This window comes from Oncorhynchus kisutch, linkage group LG27 (genome assembly GCF_002021735.2).
Source record: "Oncorhynchus kisutch isolate 150728-3 linkage group LG27, Okis_V2, whole genome shotgun sequence".
Lineage (NCBI taxonomy): Eukaryota > Metazoa > Chordata > Actinopteri > Salmoniformes > Salmonidae > Oncorhynchus > Oncorhynchus kisutch.
The window spans coordinates 27,896,460-27,916,482 of NC_034200.2; the positions used below are offsets into that span (position 1 = coordinate 27,896,460).

Sequence of the window (20,023 nt, forward strand, 5' to 3'; positions counted from 1 at the left end):
CATACTGTATTTTTGCTCTCAATACTCAACTGTCTATGTGGAGATAAACATTGATTCATGTGTCTTGTTTTTGTCTCTAGATGTGGGGAGAGCGATAGAGGAGGCGCCCCCTGCTCCCTCTCTTCCTGAGCCCCTGCCCCCCAGCCAGCCCGACAGAGTAGAGGACCCTGAGGGGCCGTTGGAGAAGCCACTTGAGCGACCCCCTGCCCCGGAACACAGGCCAGAGGCCAACAAAGTCCCCCTGCACACCCCCATGTCCAACACAATGCTGGACTCCCTCTCCATCCCCCACACCGTTGCACACACTCTCACAGGTAGATTTACATACAAGCAGTGGAGGAATGCAGTCAAATCTCCCACATTTGTGCCCTCTTGAGGCTGTGTTTGGTGACATATTGTTGCGTCTTTCTTTAAACCACCTCCACCTCTGAGTAAATGACACCTTTGTTTTCCGCAGTAACCTTGTGCTTAAATTATACACACAGGATTGCATGTAGTTTGAGATTGTCAATTGTGAAATCATTCCGTCTGTGAGAGACTAACCCCACACCCTCTTGCCTCTCCTGTCCAGTGTCGGCCCCGTCGTCCACCATCCAGATGCAGCAGAAGCCCCTGGACGTTCCCGTGGCCATGCCCGCCCCGCTGCCCTTCAGTGCTAGCCTCAGGCCCCAGAGCACGTCTATCATGGCTCCTAACAATATGGCCACCAGCACGGGCCTCATGGCGCCCATCGGAAGGCCCACGGCCATGCCACCACACCACACTATGGATGAAGATGAGGGACTGAAGCACTTTGAACAGGTTAGTGGACAATGACTACGGTTTCTGGAAGTTAGTTGGTTACAGAGCTGCATGTTGAGCAAGTTACCAAGCTGGTTTTGATGTTACTGAATTTAGAGCATGTCTGGACATGAAACATGCAGTGTGGGTTCATTTTTGGAACAGGTCAAGAATATGGAGAGGGTGTTTATTGAATTATAATGAAATTATTGCAATTTTTCTTTTATAGGAAGCAGAGAAGATGGTGGCGTATCTACAGGACGGTGATGACCGGCTGGCTGCCAAGAGCTCAGCTACCAAACCAGCCGGCCTGCCACTCACACACGAGGCTGCTCTGAAGTGGTTTTATAAAGACCCCCAGGGAGAGATACAGGGTGAGACAGAGTGAGGGGAACGGGGCTTCTCTGAATGAAAATCTGCATACACTGCAACCAGTAAATGGAGAAATGACTTTGTCAAATCTAATAATGTCTCCCCCTCTCCAGGTCCATTCAGTAACCCGGAGATGACAGAGTGGTTCCAGGCAGGCTACTTCACCATGACCCTGCTGGTGAAGAGAGGCTGTGACGAGGTCTTCCAGCCCCTGGGTGAGATCATCAAGATGTGGGGCAGGGTGCCCTTCGCCCCCGGCCCAGCACCGCCACCCCTACTGGTAACCATCACACACCTGAGCTCCATCCAGCATTCTAGAATTCACTACTTTGTATTATCCTGAAATAAATCTTAATTAGTCTATGAGCAATTCAAAATGTTTCCGATGCACCTCACACCATCTGCATCGTCTCATGGTCAAAGCAAGTTTATGTTTAGCTTAGGGCACGTTCGGAAGGCAAATGTTGTGACGTTGCCATTCCTTATCCTAAGTCAGAGGCTTGTTCACTCTACATAACATATTGAACGTTCCACAACATTGTGCCATGCTGAATGCAGCCCAGGTCGTTGTCCCTTTGCCTGTGTTGTGGCTCTACTTCTCTGTCCCCTTGCCGATCCTATGTCTTACTCGGCCTGTCTCCCCAGGGTGATGCCGGGGACCAGGAGCGTCTGAAGCGGCAGCAGGAGCTGACGGCCCTCAACCTGTACCAGCTGCAGCAGCTGCAGTACCAGTACCTTTTGAGGCAGCAGTACGCCCAAGCCCTGGCCCAGCAGAAAGCCCAGGCCCTCAGCTCAGCACCACACCAGCAGCAGCAGCAACAACAGCAGCAGATCAACCTGCTCCTCCAGCAATACCAGGCCCTCAAGATGAGGTCATCAGAAAACACGTAAGCATATCTGCACAAACACCTCTGCTGCAATACCAGGCCCTCAAGATGAGGTTGGAGACACAGCTTCAGCATTACTAGGCCCTCAAACACTCTCACTTGGCTCCACCCCCCTTACTAGCACTGACTTTGCTGATAGCTACTTTGAGAAAAAATATGCTTACTATGACAGATATGTGGTTGTCCCACCCAGCTATATTAAGATGAATGCACTAACTGTAAGTTACTGAATGATGAAGACATACTCGCACACTCAATATTACACGGGTTCTCCTCAAACATCTTTCACTGTGGGCATTATTCAATGCCGTGTCAACATACTGGTGTGTTCTGGTTATTTATGCCATTTCTGTGTTTGGCTCCCTGTGTAGAACATCTGAGTCTCTCTTACCTCCTGTGACTCGGTCCATGTCCGTACCAGAATCCCAGGGTTCTGTGTGGGAAATGCAGAACACCTCTCAGGCCTCCTGCACATCAAACATCCAGCAACCCACACCCAGTGGTAAAACTTAATGCAGAACACACACTGAAAACATTAGCACTCGTTTTGTTTTGGGCTGATGTTTATAACCAATTTAGCTTTTGAAAGTTTGAGTATCTGAACCTCTTCAATGACAGCAAAAGACAGTGCTCCTCAATTCACCAAAAAGTGGAGAAAGCTCAAAATCATATCAATTGTAGGGAATGAATGGGGATCTATGATATATAATGACCATCCATCCAGCCTTACTGACTGTTTTGTGTGCCTGTGCAGCGTGGGAGGGCAGCAGTGTGTGGGATCTGCCCATAGACTCCATGGCCCAGGCCCCCACCATAGAACAGATGCAAAACCTAGAGAAGAATAAGGCTGCCAAGGTAAGAGCACCATATTTTCTGTACTTATGCAATCCTAAGTTGTAGATCTTTATGAAGTGCCTGGGGCTAGGGCTCAATGTGGGGAATTTGACTGTTTTTAAACACTTTTAAAGGTTTAGCGTTATGAATTGCCACAAGCAGCAATAAGACTGTGCCTGAGTATCTGTGCATGTGCTTCACTCAGTGGTGTAAAGTACTTTACTATACCGGACAAAAATATAATCGCAACATTTTAAAATGTTTTTCATGAGCAGAAACTTTCCATACGAACAAAAAGCTTATTTCTCTCAAATTTTATGCACAAATTTGTTTACATCCCTGTTAGTGAGCATTTCTCCTTTGCCAAGATAATCCATCCACCTGATGGGTATGGCATATTAAGAAGCTGATTAAACAGCATGATCATTACACAGGTGCACCTTGTGCTGGGGACAATAAAAGATCTCTCTAAAATGTTCTGTTCTGTCACACAATGCCACAGATGTCTCAAGTTTTGAGGGAGTATGCAATTGGCATGCTGACTGCAGGAATGTCCAACAGAACTGTTGCAAGAGAATTGAATGTTCATTTATCTACCATAAGTTGCCTCCAACATTGATTTGAGAATTTGGCAGTACATCCAACCAGGCTCACAACTGCAGACCATGTGTAACCACGCCAGCACATGTCTGAGTATTGGAGTGTGCCCCTGGCTATCCATAAATAAAATGGTGCTGTCTGGTTCGCTTAATATAAGGAATTTGAAATTATTTATACTTGAACTTTCGATTATTAAGTAAAATCAAATACTTTTAGACTTTAACTTGTATTTTACTGGATGACTTTCACTTTTTCTTGAATCATTTTCTGTGAAGGTATCTTTCCTCAAGTGTGACAATTGGGTACTTTTTCCGCCACTGGCTTCACTCTGCTACAACGTGGTAGCTACTGGACCAAAACAGCAGAGAATTTTTGCCTTGTACTTTAACGTTCTTTGTTGTATGTGGAAATTGGCCCGACAATGCCGTTTACTTCGTGTATCGCTGAGTTATGTGAAAAGGTGTTTTTTATGTGGTTTTGATTTACTTATTAACTGTAAATGTCTTTGATCAGCTGGAGCTGGAGCGGGGTGAGGCAGAGCTGAGTGCCAAGATGGAGGAGGAGGAACACCAACGCCAGGAGGAGGAGCAGCTAGCACGTCAGAAACAGGTGGGGGGGTTCATTAGACTGTTGCCTGCTGAAATATGCATGTCAGCTTTGTTGATGTTCAATATATGATTGCCTAGAGTTGCAAGATTGACCCATTAGCCTCTAAATTCCTAAGAGGAGGCCTTCATTTATGTTTTATGCAACTCATTTGATAGATTTCTCTATCCACAGGAGGAGGCATTGAAGAGGCAGCGGAAGCAGCAGCAGGAGGAGGCACAGCGCCAACAGAAAGAGGAGGAAGAGGAACGGCATGCGCAGGAGGAGGCCCTCCGCAGACTGGAGGAGAGGAGGAGGAGGGAGGAGGAGGAGGAGAGGAAGCAAAGGGAAGAGTTCCTCCGCAAACAGGTGCTGGGTTTCACAATAAAGACCAGTACAGGGTCGTCTTCAGTAGGCACCAAATAGAACAACATTTAGTACAACGGGAAGGAACAACCTGGTTTTCAATAAGAATTACTCAATATTTTGCTACTGTGTGCCTAATGAATACGATCCTGCCCTTATTGTTTGGGACAGGTGATACCAAATGCAAATTTCCACATACAGGTGTAGGATCTTAATTTGATCTGTATTGTCACAGCAACATAATTCAGCAGCAACAAGATTTTTATTTTGTCCATAATGTTGCTTGATTGGTGGTTAGGCTATTAGCTGGCCTAAAGTAGGCTTCATGAAATATGCAATACTGATAATATAACTGTGTTAGTGTGGGTTTTCAGTGAATTTATGTAAATCAGAAAGCACATCTGCATTTCTCAATAAAGTTGGTCCTATTTAAATAAAATAAATAAAACACGTGTTATCGTTGCTCCTTAGGAGGAGGAGCGCCGAAAGCAGGAGGAGCTGGAGGCCCTGAGGAGGCATGAGGAAGAGAAGCGGCAAGAGGAGGAGGAGGCAGCGGCTGCGGTGGCTTTGGTACGGCAACAGCAGGAGGAGGCGAAAAGGAGGGAGCAGGAGGCGGCGAGGCAGCAGGAGCTAGCCAGACAGAGGCAGCAGCAGCAGGAGGCGCTCCGCCGACTACAGCAGCAACAGCAGCTCGCCCAGATGAAGGTAACTAACAGTATAACACCTTAAGACACCTAACACTACAATAGCTAGGTACCATCGACTGCACAATTAGTGATGGGGGGGGGGGGGATTGATAGTTACATACGGGATGTTATTTTTTATGTATCGTTTTGACAATATTGCAATATTATTTTTGCGCTAGTTGGCTGTAACTGCACAGCTTGTTCTCCATCTTTTTAAGTTGGGAGCCAATTAGTTTTCAGCACTTATTTCCATGACTGATTTAAAACTTGTTTTGTCATGGCTCTGTCTTGTCCCTCTGCAGCAGACATATGGTGAACAATATGTTTGGAACATCAAATCGCAATAAAAAGAGTGTCGAATCGCAATACATATAGATTCGCATTGCATAGTGTGTCGGCACCAAAGAATCGTGATAATACTGTATCGTGAGGTCCCTGCCAATTCCCAGCCCTATACACAATACTATATTATATAAAGTCTGCCTTAGGAAAGAGGTCTTTTGACCTCAATGGAACTTCGTGATTAAATAAAATATAGCCTATAAACAATGCACTATCCTACTAACAATAATTGAGGTCAGAAATACTGTTGACCTTTTAATTGAACATTAAAATGGGATGTTGGCCTTTTGGTCTGGTATTTATTGTGCTAATCACATCAATGAGTTCCTGTATGTGAATATTTCTTTGTCATGGATACAGCCCTGACTGTCCTGCTTGCCGTTCTATCACTGACTAACCGAATCATTGTCCTGTCCCATAGCTGCCGTCTTCTTCTAAGTGGGGCCAGCAGTCAGCAGTCACGGCAGCAGCCATCTCTCAGTCCCAGAATGCTCTGTCGCTCGCTGAGATCCAGAAAGTGGAAGAGGAGAGAGAACGACAGGCACGAGAGGAGGTAAGCGCAGCTACAGTCAAAGTATTACGTTTAACATGGGTGACACTCCTTAAACCTCTTAGGGCTGCAATCCCGTTAACGGGATCGATATGACAACAGCCAGTGAAAGTGCACGGCGCCAAATTCAAAACAACACATCTCATAATTAAAATTCCTCAAACATACATGTATCTTTACCGTTTTAAAGGTAATCTTGTTGTTAATCCCACCAGTGTCCAATTTTCAAATATGCTTTACAGCGAAAGCACCACAAACGATTGTTAGGTCACCACCAACTCACAGAAAAATTCAGCCATTTTTCCAGCCAAAGAGAGGAGTCACAAAAAGCACAAATAGAGAGAAAATGAATTACTAACCTTTGATGATCCTCATCAGATGACACTCATAGGACTTCATGTTACACAATTACATGTATGTTTTGTTTGATAAAGTTCATATTTATATAAAAAAATCTCAGTATACATTTGCGTGTTACGTTCACTAGTTCCAAAAACATCCGGTGATATTGCAGAGAGCCACATCATTTTACAGAAATACTCATTCTAAATGTTGATACATACAAATGGAAATATAGATATACCTCTCCTTAATGCAACCGCTGTGTCAGATTTCAAAAAAACTTTCCGGAAAAAGCAAACCATTCAATAATCTGAGACTGCACTCAGGGAAAAAAATACAATTATCCGCCATGTTGGAGTCAACAGAAATCAGAAATAACATTATAAATATTCCCTTACCTTTGCTCTTCATCAGAATGCACTCCCAGGAATCCTAGTTCCACAATAAATGTTTGTTTTGTTCGATAATATCCATTATTTATGTCCAAGTAGCTACTTTTGTTAGCACGTTTAGTACACAAATCCAAACGCTCGTGCAGGTCCAGCCGAACGTCGGAAGAAAACTTCAAAAAGTTATATTACAGATCTTAGAAACATTTCAAACTAAGTATAGAATCAATCTTTAGGATGTTATCATAAATCTTCAATAACGTTCCAACCGGAGAATTCCATTGTCTGTAGAAAAGCCATGGAACGCAGGTCGCTATCATGTGAAATGCGCGTGACCAGGACCTGGCTCTCTGCCAGACCACTGACTCAAACAGCTCCCATATGGCTCCACATAACAGTAGAAGCCTCATTCAAGTTTCTAAAGATGGTTGACATTTAGTGGAAGCCTTAGGAAGTGCAACACAACCAATATCCCACTGTGTATTCAATAGGGTCTGGGTTGAAAATCGACCAATCCCAGATTTCCCAATTCCTGGTTGGATGATTTCTTCTCAGACATCATTCAAACAGTTTTAGAAAATTCAGTGTTTTCTATCCAATACTAATAATAATATGCATATATTAGCAACTTGGACTGAGGAGCAGGCCGTTTTACTCTGGGCACCTTTCATCCAAGCTACTCAATACTGCCCCTGCAGCCATACCAATTTCTTGTACCTGTTTTGATACGATTTTCTGGATGATAATGAGTTTTCCCACTTAGCACTAAGGTAGCATGAAATAGAATTGTTCTAAAAATCCATCATGCTTTATATCCTAGATCCGTAATCATGAACCCCCCCCTCTCTCTCCACCCATGCAGCAGCGGCGCCAGCAGGCGGAGCACCTGAAGCTCCTGCAGCAGCAGGCCCTGCAGGATGCCCGGAATCCCCAGGCCAAGCTCTCTGGCTGGGGAAGCGTGGCCAAGCAGCCGGCCACGACGAAGTCCCTGCTGGAGATCCAGAGAGAGGAGGCCCAGCAGGTGAAGCAGAGGAAGGAGCAGGGGGCTGGGGGCCAGCAGCCCAGTCACCCCACAGTCACCCAGCAGAACCGTGCCCAGAACAGAGCTGTGAGTTAGTTCGCTCGATCATTCGTTCATGAATTCGTCTGCATTCATTCATAGTCGTCGATATAATGTATTTGGCGACGTGCTGATACGGTTCTAAAAATGGGACCCACGGACGTTTCAAAATGTGTGTAGTTGTGAACTAGCTCACCTAATTCTGCTAATCAAGATCTTGATGGTTATTTGACATGTTGAATCAGGTGTACTAGCTGTAGACTAGATCAAATACATGGAGAGGCTTGGGAGGTTGGGGAAACATTCCTCTTAACTTCTTGACGCACCTATCCCGGTAGCGGGATCATTTTCATCAGCATCCACTGAATTGCAGAGCGCCAAATTCAAATTAAATTACTAAAAATATTTAATTTTCATGAAATCATAAGTGCAATATAGCAAAACACTTGCGTGTCAGATTTCAACAAAGCTTTTCGGCGAAAGCATACCAAGTGTTTATGTAAGAAAATCTCTCAGTAGACAAAATATTACAAACAGCTAGCAGCAAAGTAGATTGGTCACGAAAATCAGAAAAGCAATCAATTAAATCGCTTACCTTTGATCTTCGGATGTTTGCACTCACGAGACTCCGTTACACATTAAATGTTCCTTTTTTTTCCATAAAGATTATTTTTATATCCAAAATACCTCCCATTTGGTCGGCGCGTTATGTTCAGAAATCCACAGGCTCGAGCGGTCACGACATCGCAGACGAAAATTCCAAATAGTATCCGTAATGGTCGTAGAAACATGTCAAACGTTTTTATAATCAATCCTCAGCTTGTTTTTACAATATATAATCGATATGTCAGCCGGAATGTAGCTTCTTCCATAGGAGAGAGAGAGAGAGAGAGAGAGAGAGAAAATGGCTGTTGCGCATGAAAAACTCTGCTGGCACCCAGCCATCCACTGACGCGACGGGTTCTTTCTCGCAAATTTTTCAAAATAAAAGCCTGAAACTATGTCTAAAGACTTTTCACACCTTGAGGAAGCCATAGGAAAAGGAATCTGGTTGATATCCCTTTAAATGGAGGCAAGACATCCAATGGAACAGAGCTTTCAGGAAAAATAGCACTTGTTGGATTTTCCTCAGGTTTTCGCCTTCAATATCAGTTCTGTTATACTCAGACAATATTTTGACAGTTTTGGAAACTTTAGTGTTTTCTATCCTAATCTGACAATTATATGCATATTCTGGGCCTGAGAAATTGGCCGTTTCTAGTGGGTATGTCTTTTAGCCAAAAACAAAAATACTGCCCCCTACACTGAACAAGTTAATCAAAGACAACCCTGTTTGAATACTACTTGGACGTAATGACACTGGTCTGACCAGGTTGGATCTCTCTCTCTCTAACCCCTCTTTCCCAAGACCACCGCTCTGAGCCCCTCAGTGTGGGGCTCGGTGGCCACCAGCGGCGGGGCTCCTAACTGGGGCGGTGACAGCAGCATCTGGGGCGACAGCACCAACTCCAACATGGGCTTCTGGGAGGAGGAGGTGGCCCAGGCCCCACCCCCCGCCAGGAAGCCCAACGCTCAGAAGAACAACAAGGGCAACGCCAACCTCAGGTACAACCTCAGGACACTTTTACAGCTCGCAACTGATTGACAGTTTATATTTTGGCTGCTGGACTCAAGGAAGGTAGTTGGAAGGACAATTTTATACCACTAATATTTGTTTTATTTATTAAGGACAGAGTCCTAGATTCTGCTGAAGTTTACGTTTCACTTAGTCGTATGTTGTCAACACACTAAGTGAAAATTCCACTGAAGTGGAAGTATGTTCAAATTAGGCTGATATAATTCAATACCATGGATCACTTGGTTGTTCAAAAGGAAGTTAGTGTATCTAATACTGTGGTAACTGTGTGAGCAGCAGTCGGGCCAATAAGAAGGTGGAGGAGGAGGAGAAGCTGTTGAAGTTGTTCCAGGGGGTTAATAAGAGACAGCAGGATGGCTTCATGCAGTGGTGTGAGAAGACCCTGCACACCCTCAACACTGCCAACAACCTGGACGGTGAGTATATATACGCACCCTCAACACTGCCAACAACCTGGACGGTGAGTATATATACACACCCTCAACACTGCCAACAACCTGGACGGTGAGTGTGTGTATACACACATCCTCAACACTGCCAACAACCTGGACGGTGAATCTTTAAAAGTCACCTGACCGGAGGGATCACGTGACCCTTGAACGAGATGGCCGCATGAACTAAGAGCTCCGCACAAGTAGTTTCCAATTCCTAATCTTACCTCCACTCCAAGTTCAAACTCATTTAGCTTTAGTAAGAAAAAGTCATGGCGGCTACAAAAGGCGACACCACAGGTGACATTTTTACCCGGTCTCGAGTATTAGCGACGGAAAAAGCCTCCAAGAAGAAGCTAGCTTCAGAAAAAACTAGCGCCATTAGCCAGGAGCAAGAGAACCCGCTCCCCCACGAGGCACAACTGTCGAAGACATCCTTTCTGAGTTGAGATCCCAACGTACAGAACTAAACACTAAATTAGATGCCATTAACTCTCAGCTCAGTGCGATGGGGGCAAGGTGACAATCCTGGAAAACGCTTTGCCTGACATCAACAACAAGATGTCCAGGCGCCCCGCGTTTATGGTTGAGGCAGAGGGGCGAATCCTATCCATGGAAAACTTATTGACAGATGCCATGGAAACAATACCATATGCTAAAAAGAAAATCGAGCATCTGGAAGAGAAAACAGAGGACCTGGAAAACAGGGGGCGAAGGAATAATTGTGTACTATTGAATCTGGGCGAAAAAGAAGAGGGGAAACATGCCACTGATCCGCTACCTGCAAGACAAACTTCCCGAGTGGCTCCACATGTCCACCGACAGGCCCATAGAACTCGAGAGAGCTCATAGAGCACTGAGGCCCCCACCAGCAGCCAGACAACCACCGCGCCCAATCACCATACGTTTCCTGAGATTCACCGACAAGGAACGAGTCCTACAGGCGGCGAAAAACAACACCATCACAGTGGGAAACGCCAAACTCACTTTACACCAGGACCTGTCAGCTGGAATACGCCGAAAGCTCTGAGAGTCTGACGAAGTGAAGAAATACTCCATTGACCGAGGCATCTTCAGGGGATTCAAATACCCAAACGAGCTCAGGATTCTTCACCAAGGAGCCTTGCGACACTTCAATACTCCCGAAGAGGCAAAACATTTTTGAAAGACAATCATGGCCAATGAGAAACAGACCAATGACTAATTGCGATTAATGCCATTACTAAAGGAGGTAAGACGACATATAGCCGATATCCAGAGACCCACCCCCTAAATGTCATTATAGCCATCCAATTTATATTTATTTTCCTTTAACTGAGAGGGATGGGCTGTATAGCCTAACCTAGGCCTACTAATGTTTTAGCCTACTTTTATTTCCCTGTTTTTTTTGTTGTTGCTATTATTACTTGGGATTCCCTATGTCCCTTGGGGGAGGTATATGTAGGCTGGGCTATTGATTTTATTTTTCTCCCCTCTTTTACTGTGGTCTGGACGAGGGCAACTGTGTTATTTACTCAATGCGGGGTGGAGAGGATGAGGCATTTCTTTGGTGGGGAGAGGGAGACGTGCGTTGCTAACTGTTCCCGGTTTTTGTTTTATTCGGAACACAGAATTGAGACTGAGCGGGGGGGTAATAGATCCAACGGGATGTGTCGAGTTGTTTGGGAACTCTGCTGGGGTGTTCAGAGATTATTATTTTATGTACACCATTTATTTTCCTTACGTGATCGCAGCTGTAATTACTATCCACTTTTACCCAGCGATGACTTGCACTAAAGTTCGATTACTACTCGATGACGATGACTAGTACCTTAAATCTATTGACATGGAACTGCCATGGTCTAGAGCATGCAATAAAACGAAAAAAGATACTATGTGCTCTAAAGAAGGAAAAAGCAGACATCGCGCTATTACAAGAGACACACCACTGTGATGTTGAACATGCCAAACTCCGCAGAGCTTGGGTGGGACAGGTGTATTTCTCATCTTTCAAATCAAACAGTAGAGGCACAGCCATACTTATCCATAAAAATGTTCCATTCATAATTGACAAAAACATATCTGATCCGGAGGGGAGATTTATTTTGATAACTGGGTCACTATATGGTCAACCAATTACTATATTAAACATATACGCCCCTAACACAGATACTCCTGCCTTCATGTCAAAAATTATAACCCTGTTCAATGAGCATTGTGTCTCCTTTGGTGTGGTGGCCGGAGATTTTAATTGTACCCTTAACCCAACCCTAGACAAATCATCTCAAGTCCCCACCACAAATCCTAGATCTGCAAAGATGTTGAACTCTCTTACTAAAGAGATGGGACTGATAGATATCTGGAGAGAGACTAATAGCTCATCTATGGACTATACATACTACTCTAATGTCCATAACACCTACTCCCGTATAGATTACATTTTTATCCCAAAGAGTTTCATAAATTCAGCCACTTGTACAATCGGACCCATAGCACTTTCAGATCACGCCTTTGTCCACCTCCGCTTTGACCTCTGCAAAAACATCCCGAGGTCAAAGAGCTGGAAATTCAACACCTCCATGCTATCAAATGACGTGTGCCATACATTGGTAACTACATGGATAGACAACTACACACAAGACAATAAAGATTCTCCTGTTTCTCCGGCCACAATGTGGGACGCTGCTAAAGCCACACTAAGAGGTCATCTAATTGCATATGCTTCCTCTAAGAAAAAAGCAATGGAAGCACACAGGCTAGATCTTGAGAGGGAGCTGGAATGCTGTGAAAAAATACATAAACAATCCCTAGACAGCACCTCCTGGAGTCATCTTAAAGCAGCCAAAGCCAAACTGAATTTAGACTACACTCGGGAGATAAAAAAAATAGTTTTCTTTTCTAAACAGAAATACCATGAGTATAGCAATAGGCCCAGTAGATTGCTTGCTTACCAATTAAAAAAGGAGCAGTCAGAGCGTACAATCATGGCTATCCGAACAGCAGAGGACGAGGTCACATATGACCCAAAAAATATAAATTTAACTTTTCATGATTTTTACTGCAAACTATATACCTCTGAGAGAACACACGGAGGCAGAACTCCACTCTTTCCTAGAGGGAATCTCGCTACCTAAACTATCAGAGACCGACCAAGAAGATCTCAACTCCCCCTTCACTCCTGAGGAGATCCTGGAGGCAATTACCTCCATGCCACCTAATAAGTCCCCAGGCCCAGATGGATTCCCCAGAGAGTTCTACAAAGCTTTTTGGCCCCAGCTCAGCCCTATCTTCATGCCAAAACTCCGTTTTGCAAAAACTCCCAGACTCAATGCACACAGCTCGCATTAGTGTTGCTAAAAAAGAACAAGGACCCCCTATCCTGCTCGTCCTTCCGGCCCATAAGCTTGTTGGATTTTGACTATAAAATAATTACCAAATTGCTCGCCAAAAGACTAAACACTCTTCTTCCCAACATAATAAAAGCGGACCAAACTGGATTTATTAGAGACAGATACTCTTCTGATAACATTCGCAGTCTTTTTGATATTATTGATCAAGTAAACGCACAGAAGACCCCTGTCCTGCTGGCTTCACTGGATGCTGAGAAGGCGTTTGACAGGATGGAGTGGAGCTTTCTGTTTTCAGTCTTAGAAAAGTTCAATATGGGCCCAAATTTTATTAAATGGATCAAATCACTATACTCTCATCCAAATGCCATGGTGACTACTAATGGACTGAACTCTGACAGATTCCCTCTGGAACGGGGCACAAGACAAGGGTGCTCGCTGTCCCCGCTGCTCTACTTGTTGGGGGCGGAGCCTCTGGCAGAGCTGATAAGGAGAAATCCAAGTATTATGGGTGTTTCTGCAGGCGGCCTGCAGCACAAGATTTCGCTTTACGCGGATGATGTCTTGCTCTACATATCCAACCCGGAGAAATCCCTCCTTCTCATTGTAGACACAATTGCTCAGTATGGCAAGTTTTCAGGTTATAAGATCAATTTGAACAAATCCACTGTCTGCCCTCTCAATATTACACTCACCAGCTCTATGAAGACACTTTGTCCTTTCCAATGGAAAACACAGGGGTTTCAATACCTCGGGATCTTCATAACACCAGATCTGAATAGCCTTTTTAAGGAAAATGATCTTCCACTCCTGGATCGAATCAAGCGCGATCTCCAAACCTGGATCTCCCTCCCAATTAGCTTAGTAGGAAGAATTAATGTAATCCGTATGAACGTCCTCCCTAGACTGAACTACTTATTTCACATGCTCCCATGCTATCTCCCAGTTTCCTTCAAAACAACTAACCAAAGCATCACCAAATTTATATGGGGCAATAAAAAACCTAGGATCAAGTTTTCCACTCTATCGAAACCTGAATCTAAGGGTGGTCTTGCCCTTCCCTCCCTTCAATTGTACTACTGGTCTGCCCAAATCCGCAACATGCTAACATGGATCACAAACAGACGAGTCAACGTGGATTCAGATAGAATCCCAATCCTGTGGTTCATTGCCCTTAAGCTCAATTATATTCATTAATAACTTTAGTGAAGTGGGCAACATAGCCAAATCCTTTGTGATTTACAGCACCCTACTAGCGTGGAGGGACTGTAAGAAATACCTGGGCATTTCCTCCCAAATATGTTCTCACTCACCTATAGTAGGCAACCCAGACTTGCCAAAAGCCCTGAGGGATGCCAACTTTAATCTTTGGCATACTCTAGGAATCAGGACCTTTTCAGACCTATTTCATCAGAAAACCACTACACTGAAATCCTTTCAAGAGCTCTGCAGTGAATTCGATGTGCCAAGATCCCATTTTTTTTTAAATATCTTCAAATTAGACATGTAATTTCCTCATTTACCTCCAAGAGGAGGTTTAGAACTCAGTTGAATGAAGTTGAAACCCTTCTTGTCACAGCACAATCCATTGAAGGCAAAATATCTTACATCTATAGACTCCTTTCTGAGAAAGGAAGCTCCTCCTTTACTCCTTTGAAAATAATCTAGGAAAAGGACCTTGGTCTGACTATCAGTGATGAGTTATGGGCGGAGGTTTGCGACAGGGTATACTGCTCCTCTACCAGTGTAAAAATGAAAGAATCTAATTACAAATTTTTGTACAAATTTTATTATACTCCTTTGAGACTCCATAGAATGAAAACAGAGATGTCTCCTAACTGTAAACGATGTACCTCTGAAAGTGGAACCTATATGCATGTATTTTGGAGCTGTAGAGAGAGAGCCAGATTCTGGCAATCAGATTCTGGCAATCTGTACATACTGCTGCACAGAAAATACTAGAGGTACAGTTTGATATGACCCCGTGTATCTATCTTCTTAATGCCCAGCAGGACTTTGTTCTTGATCCTGACAGAGAAAATTTGCTTAGGACTATTACATACTTTGCTAAGAAATGTATTCTTCTATTGTGGGCCTCTAATACCCCTCCTACATTTAAAATGTAGATTGACCAGATTGTTGACTTTCTTCCTCTTGAAAAGCTCACTTATGACCTCCACAAGAGACAGCCCAAGTTTGATAGACTCTGGTCTCCACTATTCAACTATATTTCAAACTGGACAGAGTGAACGGGGTGACTAGGAAAATGCGCAGATACATGTTGTGTAAGGTACTGTAAAACCTAAAAACGAATTATTGGCCCGTCGTCTCAGCGAATGCTTGAAATAGCTGATAAGAACCTTGATAGTGCTGCTGCAAGTGTTAGATGTTTTTATTTAGTTTTTATTTATTTTTTCAAATGTATTATTTTTTGACCTTTTTCTTTTTTTAAAGCCTGTCACATCTGTGAATGTGGAATGTGTTTTTAAAGCCTGTCACATCTGTGAATGTGGAATGTGTTTTTAAAGCCTGTCACATCTGTGAATGTAGAATGTGCTTTGTTGGTTGATTGAAAAACTTAATAAAACTTTAAATTGAAGAGAAAAAAAAGTCGCCTGACCCTCTTCCTCCTCTGGCTGCAGTCCCGACATTTGCATCCTTCCTGAAGGAGGTGGACAGTCCGTACGAGGTGCACGACTACGTGCGCGCCTACCTGGGGGACACGTCCGAGGCCAAGGAGTTTGCCAAACAGTTCCTGGAGCGCCGTGCCAAGCAGAATGCCAACCAACAGAAAGCGCCCCCGGCCCCGCAGAACCAGCAACCAACACTAAAACAGCAACAGCAGGTGAGAGAGATGCAGCAGAACAGGTCATTGGTGTGACTTTGGTCTAGTGGTAACACTCCTGGCTCAAACCCTTCAATATGTCTCCCACCTGCCTGTACCCTCTTTGATTTCCTCCCTGTCTAAATAGTCAAAAATAACCCCAAAAAATAAATTACATTGGAGAGTTATGTTGTAGTCTAGTCAAAAAGATAGAATTGTACAGATTTCCCTGCTTTCCCATGTTGTCCTGGTCACATCCCTGGGTCTTGATGAGCAGTTTTTGTGTCGAGTCAGGTGTGTTGGTTCTAAGCTGGATCAAAAGTTCTCCCATAACAAGGTTGGTCAGTGACCACTGTTCATTGGCTTTCAAAATGTTACTTTGGACCATCATGTAGAAGGATACCTAATATTGCTGGACCATAATATTTCAGAAATCCATACATTAATCCATACCCTGCTACCAATGTTAGTAGTTATCTGACCCCTCATTTGCTTTGTGACTCTATTTCCCAGGATTCAATGTGGGGTGTAAGCGGGACAGGCTCTCCCTCTCTGTACCAGTCAAACCACACCAGCCTCCAGCAGCAGGCACGCTTCGAGACCGTCACCTCAGGGAAGAAGAAGAAAAAGCAGAAGATGGTCCGGGCAGACCCCAGCCTGCTAGGTGAGAAATAGACTATTAAAGCACTGTTTGTCAATGTTTTTTTGTGGTACTTTTACCCCTTTTTCTCCCCAATTTTGTGATATCTAATTGGTGGTTACAGTCTAGTCCCATCGCTGCAACTCCCCTACGGACTCGTGAGAGACAACGGTCGAGAGCCATGCGTCCTCCGAAACATGACCCTGCCAAGCAGCACTGCTTCTTGACACATTGCTTGCTTAACCCGGAAGCCAGCCGCACACCAATGTATCGGAGGAAACACTTCCAGCTGGCGACCGAAGTCAGCATGCAGGTGCCCAGCTCGCCATAAGGAAATCCCAGCCGGGCCAAACCCTCCCCTAACCCGGATGACACTGGGTCAATTGTACCCCGCCTCATGGGTCTCCCAGTTACGGCCGGCTGTGACACAGCCTGGGATTGAACCCGGGTCTGTAGTGATACATCCTTAGCCTTAGACCGCGATGCAGTGCCTTAGACCGCTGCGCCACTCGGCAGGCCTGTCAATTATTTTTTTTTATTGACTTTCTAAATCTCTTCTCATATTTGATACAGCCTTAGCTGGCAACCCAGAGCATGAACCATCCACCAATAGTGTGTTTAAAGAAACAGTGCTACACCAAGACATTCTAGTGAAAAGCCGTAACAGCAAGAAAGCTGAATAGCCAATGTTTATATGGCTGAGAGCAGGCGGGATTCTTGGCCAATCACATTCACGTTGAAATGCTGTGTAACGAGGATGCTAAGCCATTCGTCAACCACTACCCTCTAGAAAGTCAAGGTATTCGTCAAACTATTTTACTTAAAAGTACGCAATGTGACGATTACAAAGCTATGCGATATTAACTTCTTGATGCACCCATCCTGTTAGCGGGATCATTTTCGTCAACATCCGCTGAATTGCAGAGCGCCAAATTCAAATTATATGACTGAAATCATTTAATTTTCATGAAATCACAAGTGCAATATAGCAAAACACAGCTTAGCTTGTTAATCCACCTGGCATGTCAGATTTCAAAAAATCTTTTCGGCGAAAGCATACCAAGCGTTTATGTAAGGACATTAGTCTCTCAGTAGACAAAACATTACAAACAGCTAGCAGCAAAGTAGATTGGTCACAAAAATCAGAAAACCAATCAAATTAATCGCTTACCTTTGATCTTCGGATGTTTGCACTCACGAGACTCCCAGTTACACAAAAATGTTCCTTTTGTTCCATAAAGATGATTTTTTATATCCAAAATACCTCCATTTGGTTGGCGTGTTATTTTCAGAAATCCACAGGCTCAAGCAGTCACGACATCGCAGACCAAAATTCCAAATAGTATCCGTAATGTTTGTAGAAACATGTCAAACGTTTTTTGTAATCAATACTCAGGTTGTTTTTACAATATATAATCGATAATATTTCAACCGGGACTGTAGCTTCTTCAATAGGAGAGAGAGATATGTCTGCTCCAAGCTGTTGCGCATGCAAAACGCTGGCACTCAGCCAAACAATGACGCAATGTGATCTTTCTCGCTCATGTTTCAAAATATAAGCCTGAAACTATGTCTTAAGACTGTTCACACCATGGGGAAGCCATAGGAAAAAGAATCTGGTTGATATCCCTTTAAATGGAGCGAAGGCAGGCAATGGAACAGAGCTTTCAGGAAAAACAGCACTTCCGGGTTGGATTTTCCTCAGGTTTTCGCCTGAAATATCAGTTCTGTTATACTCACAGACAATATTTTGACAGTTTTGGAAACTTGAGTGTTTTCTATGCTAATCTGACAATTATATGCATATTCTGGGCCTGAGAAATAGGCAGTTTCATTTGAGTACGTTTTTCATCCAAACATCAAAATACTGCCCCCTACACTCAAGAGGTTTTAAGGAGAAAAAGTTGATAATCTCAGAAAAGATCTGTAATGTTGTGCGTCTTGTTCACGTAATTCATGCTGGTGTTGGGTTGTTGAGCTAGCGCCCAAATGATTCCCATTCACTCCTGTGCACTCAGAATCTATTGTTCTCATTGGCATTACGACTAATGCTAATTGGATTAGCATCTCTTCTGACTACCACATGCATACCTCTCATACTAAATTCACTTTCCCTGTTCTCTCATCTTCCCAGGTTTTTCTGTGAACGCGGCGTCTGAGAGGTTGAATATGGGTGAGATCGAGACGGTGGAGGACTTTTAAAGGGACTGCTCTGCTGCCAACCCCACTGACCATATCGTTCTGAACAGCTGCCATTGTACCCCCTACAACCACCACCTTCACACCCCAATGCCCCTTTCCTTTTGTGAACAGCATCCTCTTTCTGTTCTGTTTTGTACTTTAATTTAACATTTGTCATTGGAAGCTGGGGACGCTTTCCAGTGCTAGAGGACCCCTCAAAAAACATCCCTAATGAGTATTTTGCCCTATGTGAGACAGGGAGAAGGCTAACGAAGCAGCCAAACAATCAAACAGAACCATAAAAACCAACCAAGCATTGAATTGAACAACAAATCAATCAATGTAAAGGCCTAAACTTCTCCCAAAGAAAAGAGCTGAGGGCAGGACATGGATGTCTCTCCCTGTCTGTGGTCGGCTGTTCAGTCCCCTCCCAGTATCTTGTCTGAAAGTATGCAGAAGAGAGACGTTACCTGATGCAATCTTCTCCCCATGAAGTTGAACGCATTGGGGGGGTAGATAACTTTTTTTTCTGTTTTGTTATTTTTATTTATTGAATGTTTTTCTCCCCCTTTTCTCCTCCTTCCTTCACTCCTGTTTTCTGCCTGTTTGTGGATGGTGGTGGTATTGTAGGAGCCAAGGATGTGTGTGCCCACTGATGTCCTGTTTTAAGGATATGTTTGACCGTTCCAAGTAGTTATCCATTTCTTGTAAAATACTAGGCTGTTTAAAGAATAACCTTTCAATTCTGCATCTGTATTATAATATATGAAAATGATGAACTACTGGAGTCATACTTTTCTATTGCGGTATGAAATAAAACAGTCTCTTGTGTGGGCTGTTCACACCTCTCTTTGAATCAATGAATGATCTCCTTCCACGCACAACACTTTACTCACATTTGTACTCAACACTTTTTCATGCTGATTTGCTGTAGAGACTAAAATCTAAAATAGCATAAATCGTGTGTAAGTCCAAAGTTGAATGCAATAGTTGTGAATATATCTCCTCCCAGTTACTGATTTAGATTCGTAGTTATCATCCTATAATTGGTCTAGTACCAAACCAAATGATTTTTCCCTGCTGAGTTTATCATTCCCTGCATTGATGTAATTTTGGGTTATATCCTAAACAATTCACCCTACTGAGCATACCTACCCTGATTTCCAATAATACTTTAGCAATTAGGCCCGAG

The 20,023-nt window shown here is 43.8% G+C and overlaps 1 protein-coding gene across 11 annotated transcripts in view; it reads left to right on the forward strand.

Annotated features, from left to right (window-relative positions):
• LOC109871604 (GRB10-interacting GYF protein 2) overlaps nt 1-19,680 on the forward strand; it is a 30,315-nt gene extending 10,635 nt beyond the window's left edge. For all 11 annotated transcript variants that reach the window (XM_031806649.1, XM_020462516.2, XM_020462519.2 and 8 more), the window contains exons 12-28: nt 81-314; nt 572-801; nt 1,010-1,154; nt 1,266-1,432; nt 1,798-2,039; nt 2,411-2,541; nt 2,794-2,894; nt 3,987-4,082; nt 4,254-4,427; nt 4,896-5,129; nt 5,874-6,005; nt 7,596-7,841; nt 9,202-9,398; nt 9,706-9,845; nt 15,829-16,031; nt 16,524-16,674; nt 18,785-19,680. In XM_031806649.1, coding sequence (XP_031662509.1) covers nt 81-314; nt 572-801; nt 1,010-1,154; nt 1,266-1,432; nt 1,798-2,039; nt 2,411-2,541; nt 2,794-2,894; nt 3,987-4,082; nt 4,254-4,427; nt 4,896-5,129; nt 5,874-6,005; nt 7,596-7,841; nt 9,202-9,398; nt 9,706-9,845; nt 15,829-16,031; nt 16,524-16,674; nt 18,785-18,852 — 2,891 coding nt within the window. In that variant the 3' untranslated portion in view covers nt 18,853-19,680. The remainder of the gene's footprint in view (nt 1-80; nt 315-571; nt 802-1,009; nt 1,155-1,265; nt 1,433-1,797; nt 2,040-2,410; nt 2,542-2,793; nt 2,895-3,986; nt 4,083-4,253; nt 4,428-4,895; nt 5,130-5,873; nt 6,006-7,595; nt 7,842-9,201; nt 9,399-9,705; nt 9,846-15,828; nt 16,032-16,523; nt 16,675-18,784) is intronic.
• Nucleotides 19,681-20,023: the final 343 nt, after the last annotated feature.